Raw genomic sequence first — 22,310 nt, 5'->3', positions numbered from 1 at the left:
GGAAACCATTAAAATGAGAATAATCCGTTCCCAGGTCCCCATAAAACATAATTGTCTAAGCCTTAAAACTACACAAAATATGAAATGGAGTTGATGACTGGCTCAATATTACTTATTACGTATAAGGCGCACTTGCGTATAAGGCGCAGGGTCATTTTTGAAGAAAATCAAGGCTTTTTGGTGCACCTTATACACCGGAAAATACGGTACATACTGTTATTACTTATTATTTGGCCATCAAGCTGATTAGGTTGTCGCTGCGTGTTCCATCCGTCTTTGACCACTAAACACCACCCTTGATTAGGTGCCTCCTTTTCCCCGATGAAGAAGAGGGAAAAAAATGCTACACTTCAACTCAGATGGCAGCTTATTTTCCATCCGGAATGAAAACTGTCTTTTCTAACCAACTCTGGTATTAACATCAATCTTAACATTCCCCAAACTAAAACACACGCGCCAAAAGTGTGTGTATGAGGTTGGGGAAGCGGTGTGAAGGGTACAGTGATCCAAATAAGGACATGTGCTGCCAAAACATCTCCACCACGTTCTTCTCCAGAAGCATTTGAGAAGTTTATATTAGGGAGGGAGGGTCGCAGAATATGTTATAGAGTAAGGGAGGAGGCAAAGGAGGAGGGCAGAGTGGGGGGTGTACATATTGGGGTTGTCGCTGGGGAACTGAGGTTCTCTCCACTTTAAATCACACGCAGCTCCGCCGGCCCTTCACTCTGTGCATCCTGCCCTTTCGTCCTCTTGACGAGCTTCTCTCTTTCTCCTCTCGTCACTTTTCTAGCTCCCCTGAGCTGTCCCCAATCTATTCCCTCTGTCGCCCGTAAACCCAACACACCCGACAACATGGAGGCCATCAAGAAGAAGATGCAGATGCTCAAGTTGGACAAGGAGAACGCCCTAGATCGGGCGGAGCAGGCCGAGACGGACCAGAAGGCGGCGGAGGAGAAATGCAAGCAGGTAAGTTGAATCAATTTCATGCTAAACGTTTGCTTCGTCGCGATGCTACAACGAAACGTGTCATATTTTGGAAAATCGGAGTGATTGATACCGCCCCTCGAATAAGGCGCCCATCAAGAACCAAAATGGATCATGACTCGATTGTTCATTGTGTGAAGTAGTTGTCAGCATAGCTCACCAATGAAAAATAAATGCATGACTCACATTTTCACTTTTAAAAAAGTGTATCTAATTAATACAGCTTGTAGACGCTAATATTCACACTGTCATTCTAATTATTGCACGCAAAGACTCGTAAATGCCTGCCACAGATAAAACTCCACCTTTTTAAAACAGGTAAGAACATAAACGTCTTCCCTTGACAAAATTTGGATTGAATACATTCACTGTCAGACGACGTGCAAAAATGTGTCCACTCCAGTGCCAGGGTTTTTGTCATTTTCACTCAAATTCCAAATTCCCCCCAGAATATTGAGTTTTAGGACGACATAAACATTCAATACAGCGTAAAGAAACCTTACACTCTCTTCTTTCATCAGAAAAAAGGAGTTAATTCCTAAATTATATGGATCTGGAGTTATCTGGGCTTGAAATGGGGGCCGCTGTACAATATACAGTAAAATACATACATATTGGTTTATATAGCGCTTTAACAACAGCTGAAGCTGTAACAAAGCAGCAACATGGACAAAAGGGAAATGCTGCCCCCTCGTCGAAGGGACAACATTGCCAGAGGTCTGACCAGTGCTTTATCGGCACCCCCGACCAAAAAAAAACTGAAAAAAGAGTTACCGGTAATTCCTGAGTTATAAGGATCTGGAATTATCTGAGCTTAAAATGGGGACGGCTGTACAAAAGGCAAATCCTGCCCCCTTGTGGTAGGGGAGAACATTGCCAGAGGTCTGACCAGCGCTTTACCAGCACTCCACACACCAATTAAAACCCAAAACCCGAACATATTCGGGAATGGCGCTCCACGTCATATTTTCAATTCCCGAATAAATTCGTGAATGGCATTGAATGAGTTAATAGTCAACACACACCTCCCTTTTCCTATCGGGTGAAAAAGCCAAGTAGCGCAAACGACTTTTGTTTATAAACGCAATTCTTCACACGTCAATATGAACGTAGCGTCAACCGCTCAGCCCCACCAGCCCGTCAAGTTGTCGCGAGGGGGGTTTCACCCTCTCGAACGAAGGCCTCCCTCAAATAGATCCTTCTCCGCTACATTTAAACACGGCGAGGCACGCAAACAGCCTCTCGGTTTAATGACAGTGCGGATACTTATCACATTTTATGAACGATGAGCATGACCATCCAAGTTCCTGGTCGACAGATACGCTGTCGAGCTGCGTCTTCCGTCCACGAAAGGCCACTTGATACGAGCAAAAGTGGAGTGCGGAGATGTAAGATTATCTCCGAGGTGGCTAAAAAAAGACAATTAATACTTGGTTGGAGACGCTGTCAACACAGCGGTGTGCCAGGAATGGAGGAATGGAGAGTCACCAACAAAGCTAGGAGCTTCTATTAAATGGAGCGGAACCCCCCCTCTCCCGATCTACTTAAGGGAACACTCAGTTGCCCACCAAGCTCATCTTCCACATTGGGAAGAGTCAGCATGAAATTCTAGACCATGGAGCGTTTGTTTGCGCTTTCTTTGCTATTCTTGGCCAGACTCAAGTGTGCGGCGGATGAGAAAATCCGGCATCGTTGTCCATCAGCTGCAGTTTGGACACGTTCCTTTACGGAAGGTCGACGTCAACGAAGCCGGAGCCCACCAAAGTCCTTTCGGGAACCCGCTGGCTGTTCTGCCACGTTGGCAGGGTCGAATTGGAACCACTATTAAACCAGAATAGCACATTGAATGGGGCGCAGACCTCCGCCAAGGCGATTGGCCACACCAGCTATGGAATTACAGCTCCATCTGGCGGGTCTCCGCCCCATTCGGACCCTGATGCAAGCAGACTGTAACCGTGAAATGAGACAAGAAATGTTTGTCATCCCATCTTTGAAAGGAGAACATTTTTTATGATGACCATATGACTAAAACAATGGCCATTTCTTGAAAATGAACATTTCGTACTTGCATTCATGAATGTCATTGATTGTGGCTGAGCACATTAACATTCACTGCTGACAAAAATGTGTCCACTCCAGTGCCAGGGTTTGTATCATTTTCACTCAAATTGCAGGACCCACAGAATATTGGGTTTTAGGACTATATAAACAAAGAGTTAATTCCTTGGGAATGGCAGTGAATGAATACTTACTGCAAGGGTGTCAAGCTAATTTTTTTGTCGTGGGCCACATTGTAGTTATGGTTTCCTCTCAAGAGCCGCTATGATTTTGGTAAAGACATTCGAATGTTTCATCCCCTCCACATATTACACACAGAGCGCGCAACAAATTGATGAATAACTAGTTTTCAAATCAGAAGTTCAAAAATAATTACTGTTTTGTGGTTTATATGGGACAATTTGAAATTTTGGTTTGGACTTTAGCAAGCATTATGGAAATTGACATGCTTGATTTGCTTTTGCGGGCCGAGTAACATAATGTGGCGGGCCAGATTTGGCCCCCGGGCCTTGACTTTGACACATGTGAGTTACTGGATGCCCAATCCACTAAATAAATAAACAGCTAGCTAGCTATGCTAGCTAGCTGTCTGACTAAATAAATAAACAGATAGATTGCAGACCATCTGACTAAATGAATAAACAAATATATAGCCAGAGAGAGAGAGAGATAGATAGATAGATAGATAGATAGATAGATAGATAGATAGATAGATAGATAGATAGATAGATAGATAGATAGATAGATAGATAGATAGATAGATAGATAGATAGATAGATGGACGGACGGAGCGAGAGGGGGGGTATAGATGGATGGATAGATGGATGAACGGATCAACAGAGAGCGAGATAGATAGAGGGACGGATGGATGGATGTGTAACTCAACACAATGTTAAACGTTACAGAGTTCATTGCTGAGACCATCATGTGGTGCCATGTTTGACCAAAAAAAAAACTCAGCAAATCATATCTCCATTTTAAATAAATAAACTCCATTTCTTAAAGAGTTGCTTCCTTTCCCCACCCAATCAGTTAAAATAATAAGAAATATGCATTATCTATCATCCTCTCAGTTCACAGGTGCTCTTGTTCACACCAGGACAGTAAGCAGTTGTTTGTTGAGCCCATTTGACATTTTGATGCTTACCAAAACAGCAGCCTCTATAATGTTGTGATTTTATGTTACAGATGCGCTCTGCCACTTTATGGTTCGAAAAAAAAAATCTGGCTAGTTGTTTTACCATTTTGCAGCATTTCCATTTTAAACTCAATTGAAATATTGTCATGTTTCAGCTGGAGGATGACCTGCTGGCTCTGCAGAAGAAGCTGAAGGGAACAGAAGACGAGCTGGACAAATACATTGAGGCGCTGAAGGACGCTCAAGAGAAACTGGAGCTGTCGGAGAAGAAGGCCACAGATGTGAGTTGGCCCCAATGGGATGCCACCCCGAAGCGTATTTTCCACATGAGGGAACGCAGAGTTGTGCTATCGATAGCCACGTTTGCAGAAGGGCCTCTGAGTCAAAGTATCGAATGCAAACGCAGAGGCTTGACTTGAAGCAGAGCCTCTTGGGAAAAAAAAACAGATGAGGTTGTCACCGTCTGCGTTTTTTTAATCGTTTTAATCGTTAATTGAAGAAACTTATAAATACTGTCGTGAAACTTTTAAATGAGCGTGTAGATTCATGATAACCTCATAAAATTGCTTTGGAGCTTTCCAACCTTAATGATGTCCATCTATTCATGAAAAGTCCGTCTTAAAAATGGCTTTAACAGTACAGTGATACCTCGGTTTACGAACCCCTTGACTTACGAACTTTTCGGTTTACGAACGTTACATTGATGAAAATTTTACCTTGGCATACAAACTTTTTTCGTACACAGAGCTGCCTCAATGAGCGATGTGTCGTTCGCGAACGAGCCTCTTCTTCTAACAACAAAATGGCAGCCGACTGTTTCTGTCCTCTATTCCCCGCCCCCAGTCTTCGGTTAAAGCCACGTGATTGGTCAAGAACGCAGCAGTGAGCCCCCCCCCCCTCACTGCTGCGTTCTTGGTTTAAACATTAAAGAGACAGGCAGACGACAGTGAGAGTTTCAACTTTGATAGTTCAAAGGCAGAGTGTAGACTGCAAGGTTAAAATATCCCATCAATCAGGCTCCACAAACAACCCGCAAAATCCATCTGTACGCTTGATGCAAAAAGCTATCAAACCAGCTAAACAGAACACAATTGATGAGGAACTAGATACAATTATCACAGAGAAAGCACCGACAAGGGATCATTCCTCAAGATGGTGAAAGAAGAAGGTTACGTTCCTCATCAAGTGTTTAATGCTGATGAAAGCGGCCACTCCATTCCATCAAGCCATCAACGACCATAACAAAGGTAAATAAAACGACTTTATTATACTGTACTGTTTATTTCTTTAATTATAATACCATGTCACATTTATTATACATAAAATAAGGTATATTTTGTGTAGTTTTAAAGCTTATAAAAATAGAAAGTAGAAAATTATGTTTTATGGTGACCTGGGAACGGATTATTCTCATTTTAATGGTTTCCTATGGGAAATCAATTTTTGGGATCCACACTTTTCACTTTACACACTCTGTCTGGGAACCAATTAAGCTCGTAAGACAAGGTATCACTGTACATCTGTAACCAAATCCATTTCTTCTCCTTCTTCCGCCAGTGGGGGTTGACAAAACCGTTATTAAACCGACACAATATATTTGCTTATGCAGCTCGCTACAGATATAGTGTGCTAGCTCTGGCCAGTATGCTTTTCATCAGCACCTTCCAGCAGGTCTTGGGTTGTCAACTCGAACACTGATTGGTTAAAGCAACAGTTTCATTGACATGCTTCAGGGCCTGCAGAACTGATTGTGAAGGCATACAGGTACATTTCTGACCCTGGTAACAAATTATGGCTGAAATGTGATTGGTTAAATGCTCAAATACAAAAACACCCACCTGGAAGCAGCACAACAGGGGGAAAGCAATGAAAGGGAGCTGAAACACAATTTGGAATTATTTAATTAGAATTCATGGGTAAAATATAATTAATGTTAGTCTGTGATTCAGATATTTTTAGGCCAGCAGAGAAGGCCTTACAGGCCCTGATGGCCCACGACTGCTAAAATGCTTAATACATTGTATAAAATAAAGAGGGTGAAATTGGATTCTCTCTCTCTTTAAAATGCCAAAAAGAACACATGAGTAAAGCGGACATCTTTTTGATGTTTTTGTTTCTTTTAAACGGGGTAACATTAGGCGTTCTGTAGAGGGTTCTTGGCACGCTTTGTCTCAAGCGCAGACAAACAAAAAGTGGGCCAGCCTGCAGTTGAAGAGGAATTCCAGGAATGCAGGCTAAAGCAAACACTGCACAGTCCAATGAAATTAACTCTTGGCCCTTATTTGGAGCATACGTGAGTTACTTACGTTTCACTCGCAGACAATATATCAAAGTCAATGTCATTGAATTCAACATTGGGATCTTCCTTTTTATGAGATGTACTGTTATAGAATGCAGATTTTATTTTCTTTTTTACTAAACATTAATTCTAGTGAAAGATTTTGCCGGTTTCAGACAATGTGTCGAAAAAAAAATCACTCAGGAGTGTGACTGTTACAGTCATGCCTTTCGATACCGGTGACCCAACCTTTTCTCACCCGAGTTTTTCTCAACACGAACCATCAAGCAGAAGATTTTTAAGTTTTAACTAACTTAATTCTTCTTGTTTAGACTACCTTCATGAATTAGCGCATTGACCTGATGCTAACATCTATGCGACCTTTGAATTGGATTGTATTCATAATAGATATCCGAACACAAATGGTGCAACAACACATGTGGGCACTAAAGTATTAGAGAATATCTCCCTCATTAAAACACAGTATTTTTATTTGTATTTTTTGGGTGGGGCTAAAGTTGAAAGGTCAAGCCGCTGCTCCTCCACGTTGAGAGCAGCCAAATGATGAGGCTTGGATATCTGGTTAGGATACTTTTCTTCTGGTGACGTGTTCTGGGCATGTTCCACCGATGGATGGATGGATGGATGGATGGATGGATGGATTTAGAAGCTATTCATATTTTTTTCTCCTTCTGATTACTACAAATACAGTTCAAAAACTGTCCCGAAATAAAAGTTTATACACCACTGAATTGTACTTGGGCAGTGGTTAATCTCTTGTTAATGGCGCCCATGTACCATGAGTGATTTAAAAACCGCATCAATGCTTCATTATTAAGTGGTTTTTTTACATTAATTAGAGGCAGATCATAGTGGCCGTTTTAAGAACTCACCATGAAAAATGGGAGCCGGGACTTAATTTCCTCATTCACTCAGCAAAGGAGGATTGCAAAAAAATGTGGGACGAAACCAAAGAGAGAAAAAAAGAGGAAGGAAAAAGGACTGCGGCTGAGTGTGTGATGGGCCAAGGGAGTCATTCAGTTGCCGCTTGATGGCTGCTTGCCCAAATCAATAGACATTCCACAAAGGTGTGGAGGGTCAACGAGCCCATTTGAGTGAGGATTACAGCACCCCCTCTCCTTCACGTCCCTACACACAAAGTAGACTTCCCTCCCTAGTCATCACCCCACCAAGACGATTACATCACTCCTTTCTCATGAATCAGCTACTGAATCATATCTCTTCCCCCAAAAAAACACGCCCCTTTAATCAGAACACAAAAATGCATTCGCCTTATAAGTCCACACTTGCCAAACTGTTGCAGAAGGCGGACTTTGATCACCTTTCCCTTTGCGCATGCTCAGATCGGCACAAAAAAAGAAAGAACTTCCTCCCATTTCGCGACATGTGACGTCACCAGGACCCAAACTCTTCCCAGGATTGGCGGATCTGACCATAAATTTCCCTGCATCACCTCCCTCCCTTCGCCCTCCCTCCTTTGCACATCTCCACACTTCCCGCAACGTCCCTTATTTCCTGCCCGGGGAGGAGCAGAAAAAGCAGAAAGGGAAAAAAAAGTTGTTCGCAAGAAAAAAAAAGTTAGTGTAGAAGCCTTTTACCGGCCGCAAAAAAAAACCTACGCATTTTAGGGAGCTCTGAGGCTCGTTGTTACTGCTTCTCTGCATTGTTTATCGGGGGTTTTGAGGAGAACAATGGAGACCGTAAAGAAGAAAATTCAAAGCCTGCAGCAGCAAGTTGATGAGGCGGATGAACGAGCAATGGCCGTCCAAAGGGAGTTGGACACAGAGAGGGAGCTCCGCGAAAAAGTGAGCTTTCGCCCTAAAAAAACATTTCTTTTTCTTTTGTTTATTTTTTGTCTTGTTCACGAAACTTAAGCTCATTATACGCCAAATGGTGATGCTTTTACCTCCAAATGTCGTTTTACAACAGAAGCCCCACCCTATAATTTTTGAACGCTTTATTTTCACTGTAAAAATGTTTTGGTGTGAAAGGAGTAGAATAAGAAGAAGAAACAGCAGCCATGGGCCGTCTTATTATTTTACGCGTTATATAACTAAAAGCTACAAACCAATCGGTTGGAATGCATCGATTAATGGGAGGAGAAAAATCAGAATCAGAATCATCTTTATTGCCAATTATGTAGAACACACAAGGAATTTGTTTCCGGTAGAACACGCTGCACTAGTTTCGTCGTGCAATGAAAAATGATGGAACTCTGCTGTGGGCACTCACAAGTGTGTCATAGAAATTTCAGAAACATGTTGTGGTAAAGTTTAATCAGGCGGAATCTCATTACGAGAGTTTTATTCAACTTTTATATTTTTATGCTCTGCTTTATAAGTCTCGTTCTGTTTCATTTCTTATTTACAGAAGGGTATTAGGGCCACTGAAAAGTCAGAGTTTTGAGAATAAAGTTAAAGTGACAATCTTGCCAACCGTAATTTTTTCTTCAGTGGCCCCAATCCTCTTCAGCACGTAATGATGTAATCAATAGATTAACCAATAATTTAAATCATTATCAGTTATGGCCCAAATCCATCGATAATAAATGTATGCATATGCTATGCTCAACATATGAAATTACATATTTAACAATTTATGTTAAAATATTTTTGGACAATTTTAATACAAGTACATATTGCATACAGTATATAATTAAAAAATATATTTTCATCAAATAAATTCACGCAATCTTTAAAATTTAATTATAAAGTTTTCATATGTACATTTCTATTTTAAGCCATCACAATTTGGATTGGATTTACATTTATTAGTTTCGCAGTAGAGAAATTTACATTTCACAGCAGCAAAGTTATGAAAGGAAAGAAAGAAGTAGAAAAATGAAATACAGGAGAATTAATTGAACTTCTCATTAATTAATTAAATTTGTGTAATAAAATTGTATTGCATATAAATATTCCAGAATTTTTTTTGTACTTTTCAACCAAAGAAATCCCACTTATGTATTCATAAATAGCGATGATTTTATGTCTGAAATTGCAAAATGTAGAAAAGTAGAAAAATGCAGTTCTGTACATTGACTAATTTATCGATATACTGTTTTTTAGGATTATTTTTAAAAAGCTATAAATGGTGAACACCCAATCCTTCACAGGAAGTGGCCGTCAGACTATGTTATCAGAGCCACAGGAAACAGGCCCCCGACAATGCACCATCCCCAGCATCCAGGTTGAGGAAAAGGAGTGAGGGAGGGGTCACTGGAAAAACGTATAATGACGCCAGCTGGGTAGCTCGGGTTACATCACCAGCGGTCCCGTTTGTAGGCCATAAGCAGTAGGTCAATCTGCAGGAATTCCCAGTGATGTCATGCACTCGCATCACGCAATTGGTCACCTGACAAAAGAACAAGTGGGGGAGGATATTCAGGGTCCTTTCCTGTTTCAACTCTGACTCTCTCTCCCTCCCTCCGTGTGCCGCTATAGGCGGAAGGCGATGTGGCTTCCCTGAACCGCAGGATCCAGCTGGTGGAGGAGGAACTGGACCGGGCCCAGGAAAGGTTGGCCACGGCTCTCCAGAAGCTGGAGGAGGCAGAGAAGGCGGCGGATGAGAGTGAAAGGTGACGACATCTATGAAAAAGCATTGCGCCACACCATTAGACAATTTCCTGTTAGCATTTAGCTAACATGTATATTTTTGTCACTTTTTTTGTTGTTGTATTTTTTTAACAGATCATAAGAGCATTTACTTTAGTATTTGGCAAACGGGTTAATTTATGTTAGCCTTTTAAATTTGCCAGAGAGCATTGGATCATATAATCTCACGATTTTGACAAAACATTTTTTGCCAGATCCCCTTTTAATATGCCCATTTAACACAGTGTGAGCTAATATCTTTCTGTCATTTGGCTTGCAGGTTTAGTTTTGTTACAATTTTGCGTTGGTTAGTTAGCCCATCTGCTGTTTGCATCTAGCTAACACGCACAACATAATATAGTAAACTCACATTTTTTGGGGCATATTGTACACAACTTGTACAGTATTAACTGCCAGACGATGTGCAAAAATGTGTCCACTCCTGTGCCAGGGTTTTTGTCATTTTCACTCAAATTGCAGGACCCACAGAATATTGAGTTTTAGGACTACATAAACATGTAATACAGCGTTAGAAAACGTACATTTTCTTCTTTTATCAGTAAAAAAATAGTTAATTCCTAAGTTTTATGAGTCTGGAATTATCTGAGCTTCAAATGGGGGGGCCGCTTTACAAACCACAATAAAATACATGCATATTGATTTATATAGCGCTTTAACAACGGCTGAAGCCGGAACAAAACGCTAACATGGAAAAAGGGCAAATGCTTCCCCCTCGTGGAAGGGAAAAAACATTGCCAGAAGTCTGACCAGTGCTTTATCGGCACCGCCGCAACCAAAAAAGCCGAACAAATTCAGAAAAGTTGCTCCATGTCACCCTTTTCAATTCTACAATGAATTCGGGAATTGCAGCGAATGAGTTAAAGATTAGCATTGCTGCTAATAATGATTAGTACTCAGTGTAGCCTATGATATATGGTTGCTCCACAATGTCATGTAGGTCCACGTTTATGAGACAGAGGGCTACGCCAGTCATTTATTATTCGTGTTTAATATTATTTTTTAAAAGACCAAATATGAAATAATTGATGCATCCTTTTCCAATTCAATATTAATAGTAAACTAGGAATATGCAATTCATTTGCTTTATGTTGGTGGCCGTTTCCAGGGGCATGAAGGTGGTGGAGAACAGAGCCATGAAGGATGAGGAGAAGATGGAGATCCAAGAGCTGCAACTCAAGGAGGCCAAACACATCGCAGAGGAGGCCGACCGTAAATATGAGGAGGTATGACGTCTCATTTGCTAACCATGTTCCAACTGTGTGTGTTCGTGTGTATTTTTTACAGTATGTTTTTGTGTGTTTGGCGTGTCAAATAGGTGGCTCGTAAGATGGTGATCCTCGAGAGCGACCTTGAGAGAGCAGAGGAGAGGGCAGAGGTTGCGGAAGTGTAAGACATTTTATCAATTGTGCTGCCTTTGTTTGGGTTGCGACAATCAATTAAGCAATTAATGTACAACTTAATCAGATTAATAAGCAACTACAGTGATACCTCAGTTTACGAACCCCTTGGTTTACGAACTTTTCGTTTTACGAACGTTTAATTTATAAACATTTACCTTGGCATGCAAACTATTTTTCGGGATACACACGGAGCAACACATGAACGAGCCTCTTCTTCTCACAACAAAATGGCACCCGACTGTTTCTGTCATCTATTCCCGCCCCCAGTCTTCGGTTAAAGCCACGTAATTGGTCAAGAACGCAGCAGTGAGGGGCGGAGTTTAAACATTAACGAGACAGGCAGATGACAGAGAGAGCATGAGAAAATGGATACAGAAAACAGTGAAATTTGGACTCGTTTCAACTTAGTTCAAAATGCAGAGTGTAGACTGCAAGGTTAAAATATCCCATCAATCAGGCTCCACAAATAACCTGCACAAGCCATCTGTACACTTGATGCAAAAAGCTAGCAACCCAGCTAAACAGAACACAATTGATGAGGAACACGGTAAAATTATCGCAGAGAGAGCACCTGCAAGGGATCATTCCTCAAGATGGTGAAAGAAGAAGGCTACGTTCCTCATCAAGTGTTTAATGCTGATGAAACCGGCCACTCCATCCCATCAAGCCATCAATGACCATCACAGAGGTAAATAAAACAACTTTATTATATAGTACAGTTTATTTCATTTATGATAATACCATAGCACATTTATTATACATACAATAAGGTGTATTTTGTGTAGTTTTAAGGTTTAGAAAATTAGAAAGTAGAAAATTATGTTTTATGGGGACCGAGGAACGGATTATTCTCATTTTAATGGTTTCTTATGGGAAATGAATTTTTGGGATACACACTTTTCGCCTTACACATTCTGTCTGGGAACCAATTAAGTTCGTAAGCCAAGGTATCACTCAATTTTCTCACATTTCTGAAGAAATTATCATTTTGGGTTTGTTTTGCCTATTTTTGACAGGTTACAGAACAGACTGCTAATCAGTTTACAAATCAAATTTAAAAAACAATTGTAATTCATCCTGAAAATAATCACTCTATTTAAAAAAATGTCTTTCCAGAACAATTTTGATCCACCCTTTCATGCAAAATTGCTGAAGTGTATATCAAACTAGTAGCCCTTCAAGTTAATCAGTACCCAAGAACAAGCTCTCCATTTCATAAAGCTCCATCTTGATTGCTGAGTTGTTCATTCCGCCATTTTGTTTAATCATTAAACATTACCAAATAAACAGCAAGGCGAGGCACATTTATATACAGTACAGCACATTTTGTACACAATGGAACTCAATCATCTCCATGCAGAGAAAGCAAAAGTAGCTTGAAAATAAATCAAAGAAATTGAACATCCCGTTGCTGTGTTTTTTTTAATGGAATTTTTATTTAAAGCAGACTCCCTGTAACGCATCAGAATATGTAACGTTGTTGTCTTTGCCCCTACAGGAAGTGTAGCGACCTGGAGGAAGAACTGAAGAATGTCACCAACAACCTGAAGTCCCTTGAGGCCCAGTCCGACAAGGCAAGGATTGTGTTTAGTGGGGGAGGGGAGGGGGTCAAATTTCCCAAATGAGCCCCAATTTCACTCAAGTATCCTAGACTAATGGGCAAGGCTTAGCCGCCAAGTTTTTTTTTCCTCCCCTGCCATTAACTCATTCACTGCCAGACGATGTGCACCGTGTTAGAACCTTTAGACTCTCTTCTTTCATCATAACAAAGTTAATTCCTAAGTTATGTGTCTGGAGTTATCTGCGCTTGAAATGGGGGCGTCTGTACAAAATACTATACATATTGTTTTATATAGCGCTTTAACAACAGCTGAAGCTGGAACAAAGCGCTAACACGGAAAGGGGGAAATGCTGCCCCCTTGTGGAAAAGAAAAAAAACCGTGCCAGAGGCCATTTAGCTTGTAGTAGACGTGCACATTCCACCATGACGTCCTTGATCCACTGCTGAAAAGGACGCTTTGATCCTCTCCTCTTTCATCTAGGGCTTCATGTCACAAAGAGGGTACAGCAAGTGCTGAAGAATGAATGACTCAGTGTCTTTGTGTTGTCATGTTATTTATCTAGTTTTTTTTTACTTCAAGATGGCGCAGCGAGAGTGGCTGCCTTTCCAGCAGCTCCTGTATTTTGTTTTTCTACTTCTTTCTTTCCTTTCCTCTTCCTTTCATAACTTTGCTGCTGTGCAATGTAAATTTCTCCACTGCGAGACGAATAAAGGTACATCCAACATTGCCAGAGGCCATGGCCAGCGCTTTATTGGCACCCAAACAAAAAAAAACAAAATCGAAATGGCGCTCTGTCATATTTTCAATTCCCAAATGAATTCGGGAATGGCAGTGAATGAGTTAAATATGAGCTAGCGTAATTTCAAAGTACATTTTGTTTTGACGGGTGTTTTCTTGTAATTCTAGTACTCAGAGAAAGAAGACAAATATGAGGAAGAGATCAAGGTCCTGAGTGACAGACTGAAGGAGGTCAGTTAAAAAAAATTTGTTTCACTCAAAAGTCCATTCTGGTTGTCTTTTAAAGGACAACCGACACCACTTTTTTGTTTCCTAAATGACATCAGAAAAATGTTTTATAGCATCTAAAATACCCAAAACACGCAGGCTCATATTTTTAGTCAAATGCAAAACACCAATAAAAAATGACTTTAAGTGTCTAAAAACTACTTCAAATTGAAACCAGAAGTGGCCAGTTTCAGAAGGTCCCGCCCCCTTGTTTGTGGTGTCACGCCAAGACATCTTGCCTTGCTTGAGAATCATAACAATGGCTTTAGATTTGGAGAAAATGAATTCTTGTTACTCATCCAGTTTTGAATATGATTCAAATAGTTCTGAAGAGGAAAGCATACATGTTTGCAATCGATGAAAGAATTTATTCCGTGTCATTTTGAGGTATGTGGAGAGAAATGTTGCACCCAAAAAAGGCAGAAGATGGCGACAAAGCTCCGTGGAAATGGGCTGATTTTTTTCTCTCCTGGGAATTTATGTCAGCGAATATCAAATAGTTTTCGGTGCAACACACAAGGATTCACCATCGCGTTATTTATGTGTTTTCCTTTTAATTTCACCATCAACACGAAGTTTTCAGACTAAACAAAGTACCGCAAAATGCATTGACGTGATGAAAGGACTGCTACAGTGTGTCCTTTCTCGGTCAAGGGCGTTCCTTCCGTGACGTGACGTCAGGACTCGTCACCAACTCAAAAACAAGACTTCCTGAATATTCAGCGGGATTCTTAAAACGGAAAATATAGCTATATGCCGTGGAATCTTTGTAAAATACGCTCAGTAGAAGTCATTTGAAGCCATTTTACAAATTATGGACACAACTTGTCCGGAGGCGTCGGTTGTCCTTTAAGGTTCATTTGTTTGTTCTTTGTTTTTTTGATTTTTGTTTTGTTTTGTTTTTGTTCAAAGGCGGAAACTCGTGCGGAATTTGCTGAAAGAACAGTGGCTAAGCTGGAAAAGACCATAGATGACTTGGAAGGTTTGTCTTCTTCAAACAATTCTTCACCTGTCAGTTTTCCCCTCATCTTTTTTGCCCCTCTCTCTAAACCTGATTTGTCTTTTTCCTTTTCCTGCTTTTCATTCTGGTCCTGCTTTCCTGTCCGCCTGCTTTCTGACCTTCAGACGAACTTTACAATCAGAAGCTGAGCTTCAAGGCTATCAGCGAGGAGCTGGACCATGCCCTCAATGATATGAACACCTTGTAAAAAATTGGCCACAGCTGCTGTTCTGTTTCCACTTTTGCTCTTTTTATCTCCTGGCTTGGTGGCGGCAATGGTGGGCAAGTGCCTTATTCTCTCCTTAGCTCTCTTTTTTTCCTCTTGAAGCTCAATAAAGACATCTTTCATTTTACTCAGTCTCCTGTATTTCTGCTTTTTGCAATTTGTTTTTTTTTTTTTTTTTTTTTTTTGACTGTGACCATTTTATTCCATACTGCAGATAATCTATCGCATGCACAAGAAGAAAACAAAGGAATGCACCAAGTCCTGGACCAAACACTGCAAGAGCTCGATAGCTTGTAAAGACACCGCAGAGAAGAAGAAATTCCGTCAAAGTTTTGTGAAAGAGAACACATTCCCTCCATTACATTGCTTTCAGTCCGACAATTACCCCAACCATAGTAACACATTTAGTCCTTTTTATATATTTATGGTTATTTGTTTCCCTTCCCATACCCCCACCCCACTTTTTTATAATGGTTTCGGGTCCATATGATATCAAATTTTAGTGCTGGACAATTTTATTGAATAAAACCTGTCAAGGATGACAATCATGGCGTTCTTGTTTATGAATGACTATTTGCCCACCTATGTAATATTCCAGATACGCTGAATATTTTCAACAATAGTGATTTTGACATTCAATTTACAATTAAAAAATTGCTTTTTTTCTGGGTGGAAAATTTACAATATCCCATGGAGAGATTATATATGCCTTTCCAGCAGCTCATGTATTTTGTTTTTCTACTTTCATTCCTTTCATCACTTTGCTGCTGTGAAATGTAAATTTCTCCGCTGAAAGACTAGTAAAGGTAAATCCAATCCTATAATCAGCACAAGAAAAAAAATATATTACTCTCTTAAGGCACAGTGGCTGACATCAATTTTATAAATTAGAACCGGTACAAGGGAGTATCTACAATGACCACTGATTCAGATTAACCAGATGTTTCCCATTTGTAGCTTTATACTTATGCCAATAGAAATGGGCAGTGCACAAAATTGAAAATCAGATGCCATACTTAATTACTTTAAAATTAATAAACGACTTTAATCTCATATTCAACGTTAAAAAAACGAGTATTGTACGTCTGTGCCATTTGAGTTTTTTCTTTTCAGTAAAAAATCCTTCTCGGTTCAATGTGATGCAGTTAACCTCCGAGCCACACAGGTGTCGCTGTAGTTATTTTTCATTTGATATAATCGACGTACCTGTGCTTCACCTGGCGTGTCACTTCCGCACCCAATATCCACACCGATGGCGAAAACATATGACTATTTCTTTAAACTGCTGTTAATTGGTGACTGGAGTTGGTGCGTCCTATTCAGGTTCTCAGAGGACGCCTTTAATTCTACGTTCATATCAACAATAGGTACGTATAAAGTTAATTTCGTATGGCAACGTTTGAATAGTACTGCCACCGATGTGGTTTATTTGCTGACGGGCTTATTAGTAATTACGTTATATGACATTGACAATTGAGTAGCTGTCATCTGCATTTCAAATACATTGTGATATATATATATATATATATATATATATATATATATATATATATATATATATATATATATATATATATATATATATATGAAGATGTCTATCTGCATTTTTACAAGAGGTCTACTTTTTTGGGGATAAATAAAAAAGTGAACTTAAATGCATCATTATTTCCTGTTTCTGAATGAGTCTGTGGAAAATCAATCATGGTCATTTGTGTTCTTGCAACTGACCATGACCGCTTTCATCACCTTCTGGTCCGTTTTTCTTTTCTAATCAGGTGTAACCAACTCTCTTGTAGATTAAAACCACAAATCCGACGCTGTAGATATATTTCCATCCGCAAAATTCCCCAAGCGACAACGTGAGGTCTCCTCACATCGTAAATCCGTTTCCTTATATTCTTATATGGAAGTTGCTGTGGACACAAGATGGGATAGAAGGGCAAAATTACAAACCTGTAGCACATTAATTGTGTCACACAATTTGATACTATTCAAATATCAGGAATATAAAGGCCTTTTTTTCGTGACAGGCGTTTGTTAGCATTACCGCTAAAATAGCACGTTAATTCCGTCACAAAAACTGATAGTATGCAAATATCTGGAATATAAATGCCTTTTCCATGATGGATCTGTGTTAGCATTACCACTAAGCTAGTAGACTGAACGCTAACGTGCTTAGTGTAAACAATGTTTTAATGCTTTTTGTTTTATGTTTGACAGTAAACGTCAACTTGGAGTGGGATTAAACGACCCCAAGCCTCTTGCCCTCACCCCCAAATTGTGTTCCATTTCCCAAAACGCCGCGATGAGGTGAGTTGAGTTCACTTTACATTTGTAATGTTTCGGAAAGCCTCACCTGAGGAAGTCCGGCGCCCGAACGATCATGTGCTGGAAGTCTTCCAGTGACAGCCGGCCGTCGTTGTCCATGTCAGCTTCGTCCAGCACCTTCTCACACACCATGCGTACCTCGTCCTCTGTCAGTTCGTTGCGCGTCAATTTGTTCAACGTCTTCTCCAGGTCTGACTTGCAAATGAAGTCGTCGTTGTTGAAATCTTTCCCGAAAGGACAAAGGCACAGTTATACAGGGGAAAAAAACTTGACTCAAAATTTCATACTCATTACTCAGCACGGAAAGACAACAGTATACTGCTTGCTAATAAAGCACTGTTCAGATCTCTGGCAATATTTTTTCCTCCCACGATTAGGCAGCATTTGCCTTTTGTCCATGTTAGTGCTATGTTACAGCTTCAGCTGTTGTTAAAGCGCTATATAAATCAATATGTATTGTATTTTGTATAGCCACCCTCATTTCAACCTCATAACTCCAGACCCATATAATTTAGGAATCAACTCTATTTTTCTGATAAAAGAAGCTGGTCTAAGGTTTCTTATGCTGAATTTAAAACAGTCTTGAGAGAATTTTGGCTACAAATTTGAATAAGTACGTTTTTTTTTTATTCGAAAATGTCATCTGAAATATTTAAAGGAAATTAAAATTTGGAAAAAAAACTGATTTTGTGGAAAAAAAAGGTCACTTAACTCATTCAGTGTCATTCCCGAATAAATGGGGGAATTGAAAATAATGGCCAAATTTTTCCTGGTTTTGATTTTTCTTTCTTGTGGGGGGTACCGATAAAGCGCTGGTCAGACCCCTGGCAATTTCCCCACAAGGGTGCTGCATTTGATTTTTGTACAGCTGCCCCCATTTCAAGCTCAAACCCATATAACTTGGGAATTAACTATTTTCTGACGAAAAAAAGAGAGTCTAATTTTGTTACGCTGAATTAGATGTTTATGTCGTCCTAAAACTCAATATTCTTTTGGTCCTGCAATTTGAGTGAAAATGATAAAAACTCTGGCATTGGAGTGAACACATTTTTGCACATCATCTTGCAGTGAATTAGTTCATTTCGCATTTCCGGTCCGGCTGAAACGACTGAAATCCGCATGTGTTAGAAAAGTCACTTTTCCGCAAATTCCTCCCCCTTTTGGTTTTACCGTAAATCTTAAAAGCGTAGTAAGCCTTGAGATCCCTCGGTGCCATTTCACTCAGAACCGAGAACATGTCCAGGAAATCGTCCAGCGTCATGTTTCCTTGACCATCCTCGGAAAAAACCTCAGCGATCCTCTGTCGGAACGGGTTGTCCTGGATAATAACAATAATAATAATAATAATACATTTCATTTCTAAGCGCCTTTCAAAACTCTCAAGGTCACTTTACAGTCACAGGATAAGTTTTTATGTGGGTGAGCAGCGGCAGCCACACCCCCGAAGTAACTCAAATAGATAGCAAGTTAGCTAGCTCGTGAATAGTTAATAGCTAGCAAATAGATGGCTAATAGCTAGCGAATAGACGGCTATTCGCTAGCAAATACATAGCTATTAGCTAGCGAATAGATAGCTATTAATACATTGAGACGTGAAACAAAATGGTAGACCAAACAATGAACACCCCGAAAGACCATGTAAACAAAACAAACACCATAATAATAATAATAATAATAATAATAATAATAATAATAATAATCAATTTCATTTCTAAGTGCCTTTCAAAACTGTCAAGGTCACTTTACACTCAGAGGATATGTTTTTTTCTGTGGGTGAGCAGCGGCAACCACACGCACCAGCATTCACTCAACCCGGAAGTAACTCAAATACATAGAAAGCTAGCCAATATATAGCCAATACTTCTTGAGATGCACATGACCCACTTTTACTGATCAACACAAATCGTTGAACAAAATGGGATGCATGAAAAATTCTCATCGCCCCATGCATGAAATTGAACAGTAAGACAGCCATTTTGGGGGATTTTGGTAATTCCAGGGTAATTTTCCAGACACAGTTGTGTCATGCCGAAGCAAATTTTGAAGATTGACCAAAAGAAGGAACATGTCAAATCAAGACCAGTGAGGCTTGACCATTCGCTGACATTAGCAATTGTATGCCATCTGCATTCTACAATTTTTGAAAGGAGTCAGGTGACAGGCGTTCTTTTCAAGGAATTCTGTGGATGAATTGCTTATCAATTATGAAGGCGGACGCGAGTGACGGCGGGGTTGCAGCGAGTGCATCTTGCTAACCTTCAGCTCGGGCATGCTGCCAATCAGCTCATATGGTAGCTTCACATCTGGTTGCTCGGTGTAGTCGAGCGGAACCAGTTGCGGCGCCAGATCGTGATAGCGGTGGAAGAGTCTAAAACCAGTGACATTTTACTCTATTGTTTTCACTACAGATGAACGTTTCTCTTGAGAATGGTGGACAACTTTTACTCACCGTAGAATTTCTTTCCTCGTAAAATATGTACAGTCCTAGAAAAAAAAGTTGCCAAATCAGATGTCATTTGAACCTTTCCAGAATGTATCTGACTTGGTGAAGCAACATGAGGCTGAAGGTTATTTACTGTACTGTAGTACCTTTAATTTAATTCACTCCAGGCCATGCGCAGAAACAATCGCATATTATTTTCCTCATCAAATGATTGGAAATGTTAATTATGTGTATCAATTTCCCCACCACATTAAATAAATACATAAATACACGAAAACATAAATAAATGAAAAAGTGAATAAATTAAAAACGTAAATAAATGAAAAACGTAAATAAATGAAAAAGTAAATAAATGAAAAAATAAATAAATGGGGAAAAATACATGGAAATAAATACAGTAAAGTCTCATTATATCGGTATTCTCGGGAGTTGGAAAAAATATCGATATATCCGATCCTGCGGCATGTAAATGTTCTCCTTGCGTTCATAGAAATAGTATCGTAATAAGCAGTACTATCGATATAACCGATATCGATATAACGAGACTTTACTGTACATGGAAATAAATAAATATATAAATAAATGAAAAAGTAAATAAATAACTAGATACATACACACACACAAAATACATGCATACATCCATACAAAAAAATACATTCATACACAAATAAATAATCCATAAATAAATACATAAAAACACAAATAAACATACATCCATAAATAAATAAATGAATAAATAAATAAATACATACATTTATTAAATAATATAGTGTTTTTAACAAGGAAAAGAATCTCTAAAAATAGATACATAGAATATTAACTGCAAGTTATACCATGCAATATACAAACGCTCCCCAACTTACGAACGAGATACGTCCTGAACGGTCGTTTGTAAGGTGAATTTGTTCGTAAGTTGATTCAGTGCCATATTTTGGATGGAATGTATGTTTAAGGTTTATACAAGTACAGTAAAGTCTCGTTATATCGATATTCAAGGGAGCCCGAAAAATATCGATATAACCGGGACTATCGATATATCCGACCCTGTTTGCATGTAATTTTCTCCGTGCGTGCATAGAAATAGTATCGATATAACCGGGACTATCGATATATCCGATATCGATATAACGAGACTTTACTGTATGTTCAATTTTTATATAATTATGTTTTAAGGTTTGTATAAGTAACCTGTATTGGTTTGTACTGAAAAATAAACATTTCATAAAATAAATGCATATAAAGATACAGTAAAGTCTCGTTATATCGATATCGGATATATCGATAGTCCCGGTTATATCGATACTATTTCTATGCACGCACGGGAAAATTACATGCAAACAGGGTCGGATATATCGATAGTCCCGGTTATATCGATATTTTTTCGGACTCCCTTGAATATCGATATAACGAGACTTTACTGTATGTACATGTACAACTGGAGAGATTGCTCGATATGTTACGACAAAAATGTTCATATGTACCGTTGTTTGAATGTTCGTAATTAGGGGAGCATCTGTATCTTAATCCCCCACCCCCCATTATGTTAAAGTTAAAAAAATAGAAAACATGTCAAACAGATTATTTTCTTACAAACAGTGTTTTTTTAGGTGAAACACTGACGAAGGCGGAAGTATACGCCAAAACATGTCAGGTGATTGAACACCTAAAAAACACTGTCTGTAAGAAAAGAATCTGTTTTAAATCAGCTATCCAGTAGACAGGATGAACTTAATACAACTAAATATAAAAGTATCTTGAGAAAAATAATCGGCTGGCCTAATTATTATATTTTTTTAGTATTATATACAGTATGTTTTTGACGAAAATTCGGCAGGTCACTCAGATTTATAGTTATGCAGTGTTATTTTATTGCTCGAATAAAATGACATTGAACATTTTAAGAGAATACTTAAAAGTATTTGTCGAATAGTCTGATTGATGTTCCGAGTATTAATTGTTTATTTTTTTCCGGGTGATTTGTCATGCTGACTGGCGAACATTTTCAGGACAGTAGTTTTACAAATGCTAATAAAAAAAAACTAATATTTGAACATCCTGTTTATTAAAGAGTTTGGCCGAGCCTGCAACACCAACCTGGTAGTCGTCCAGCTGCCTTGCAGTAAAGACAGTTTGCTTATTCCCCATGTCGGAGGATGCGGACGCCCAGCCCCGGATCCATCGTTGTCGTCGTCGCGTACCTGGTGGGCACAGACGGATCTGAAAACGGTGGCACAAAAGGACAGCGGGGCCGGA

At 39.5% G+C, this 22,310-nt stretch overlaps 2 protein-coding genes across 5 annotated transcripts; one reads left to right on the top strand and one right to left on the bottom strand.

Annotated features, from left to right (window-relative positions):
- The first annotated feature begins 636 nt into the window (after window positions 1-636).
- Window positions 637-15,831, top strand: LOC148891401 (tropomyosin alpha-3 chain). Of its 4 annotated transcripts, none has more exons than XM_089008058.1 (9): window positions 637-966; window positions 4,336-4,461; window positions 9,923-10,056; window positions 11,199-11,316; window positions 11,409-11,479; window positions 12,992-13,067; window positions 13,962-14,024; window positions 14,973-15,042; window positions 15,501-15,831. In XM_089008058.1, the coding sequence occupies exons 1-9, from the start codon at window positions 853-855 to the stop codon at window positions 15,581-15,583; spliced, it is 855 nt and encodes a 284-aa protein (XP_088864184.1). In that variant the 5' UTR covers window positions 637-852; the 3' UTR covers window positions 15,584-15,831. The 4 variants fall into 4 exon arrangements, with proteins under 4 accessions (XP_088864184.1, XP_088864183.1, XP_088864186.1 ...); XM_089008057.1 differs by lacking the exon at window positions 15,501-15,831 and adding an exon at window positions 15,186-15,413 and having other exon boundaries at window positions 638-966; XM_089008060.1 differs by lacking the exons at window positions 637-966; window positions 4,336-4,461 and adding an exon at window positions 7,993-8,284.
- A 1,047-nt stretch (window positions 15,832-16,878) lies between these two features.
- On the bottom strand, window positions 16,879-22,310 carry cib3 (calcium and integrin binding family member 3). Its single transcript, XM_089008063.1, has 6 exons — window positions 22,152-22,310; window positions 20,064-20,098; window positions 19,871-19,982; window positions 18,785-18,932; window positions 17,643-17,838; window positions 16,879-17,199 (listed from the first exon to the last, which is right to left on the bottom strand). Exons 1-6 carry the CDS (start codon window positions 22,200-22,202, stop codon window positions 17,178-17,180), a joined length of 564 nt encoding a protein of 187 aa, XP_088864189.1. The 5' UTR covers window positions 22,203-22,310; the 3' UTR covers window positions 16,879-17,177.

The sequence above is a fragment of the Hippocampus bargibanti genome, linkage group LG11, assembly GCF_051943395.1.
Source record: "Hippocampus bargibanti isolate YZ-2025 linkage group LG11, ASM5194339v1, whole genome shotgun sequence".
NCBI classification, from domain to species: domain Eukaryota; kingdom Metazoa; phylum Chordata; class Actinopteri; order Syngnathiformes; family Syngnathidae; genus Hippocampus; species Hippocampus bargibanti.
Note: the sequence above shows the minus strand (reverse complement) of the source record. Positions and strands in the feature narration are given on the sequence as shown.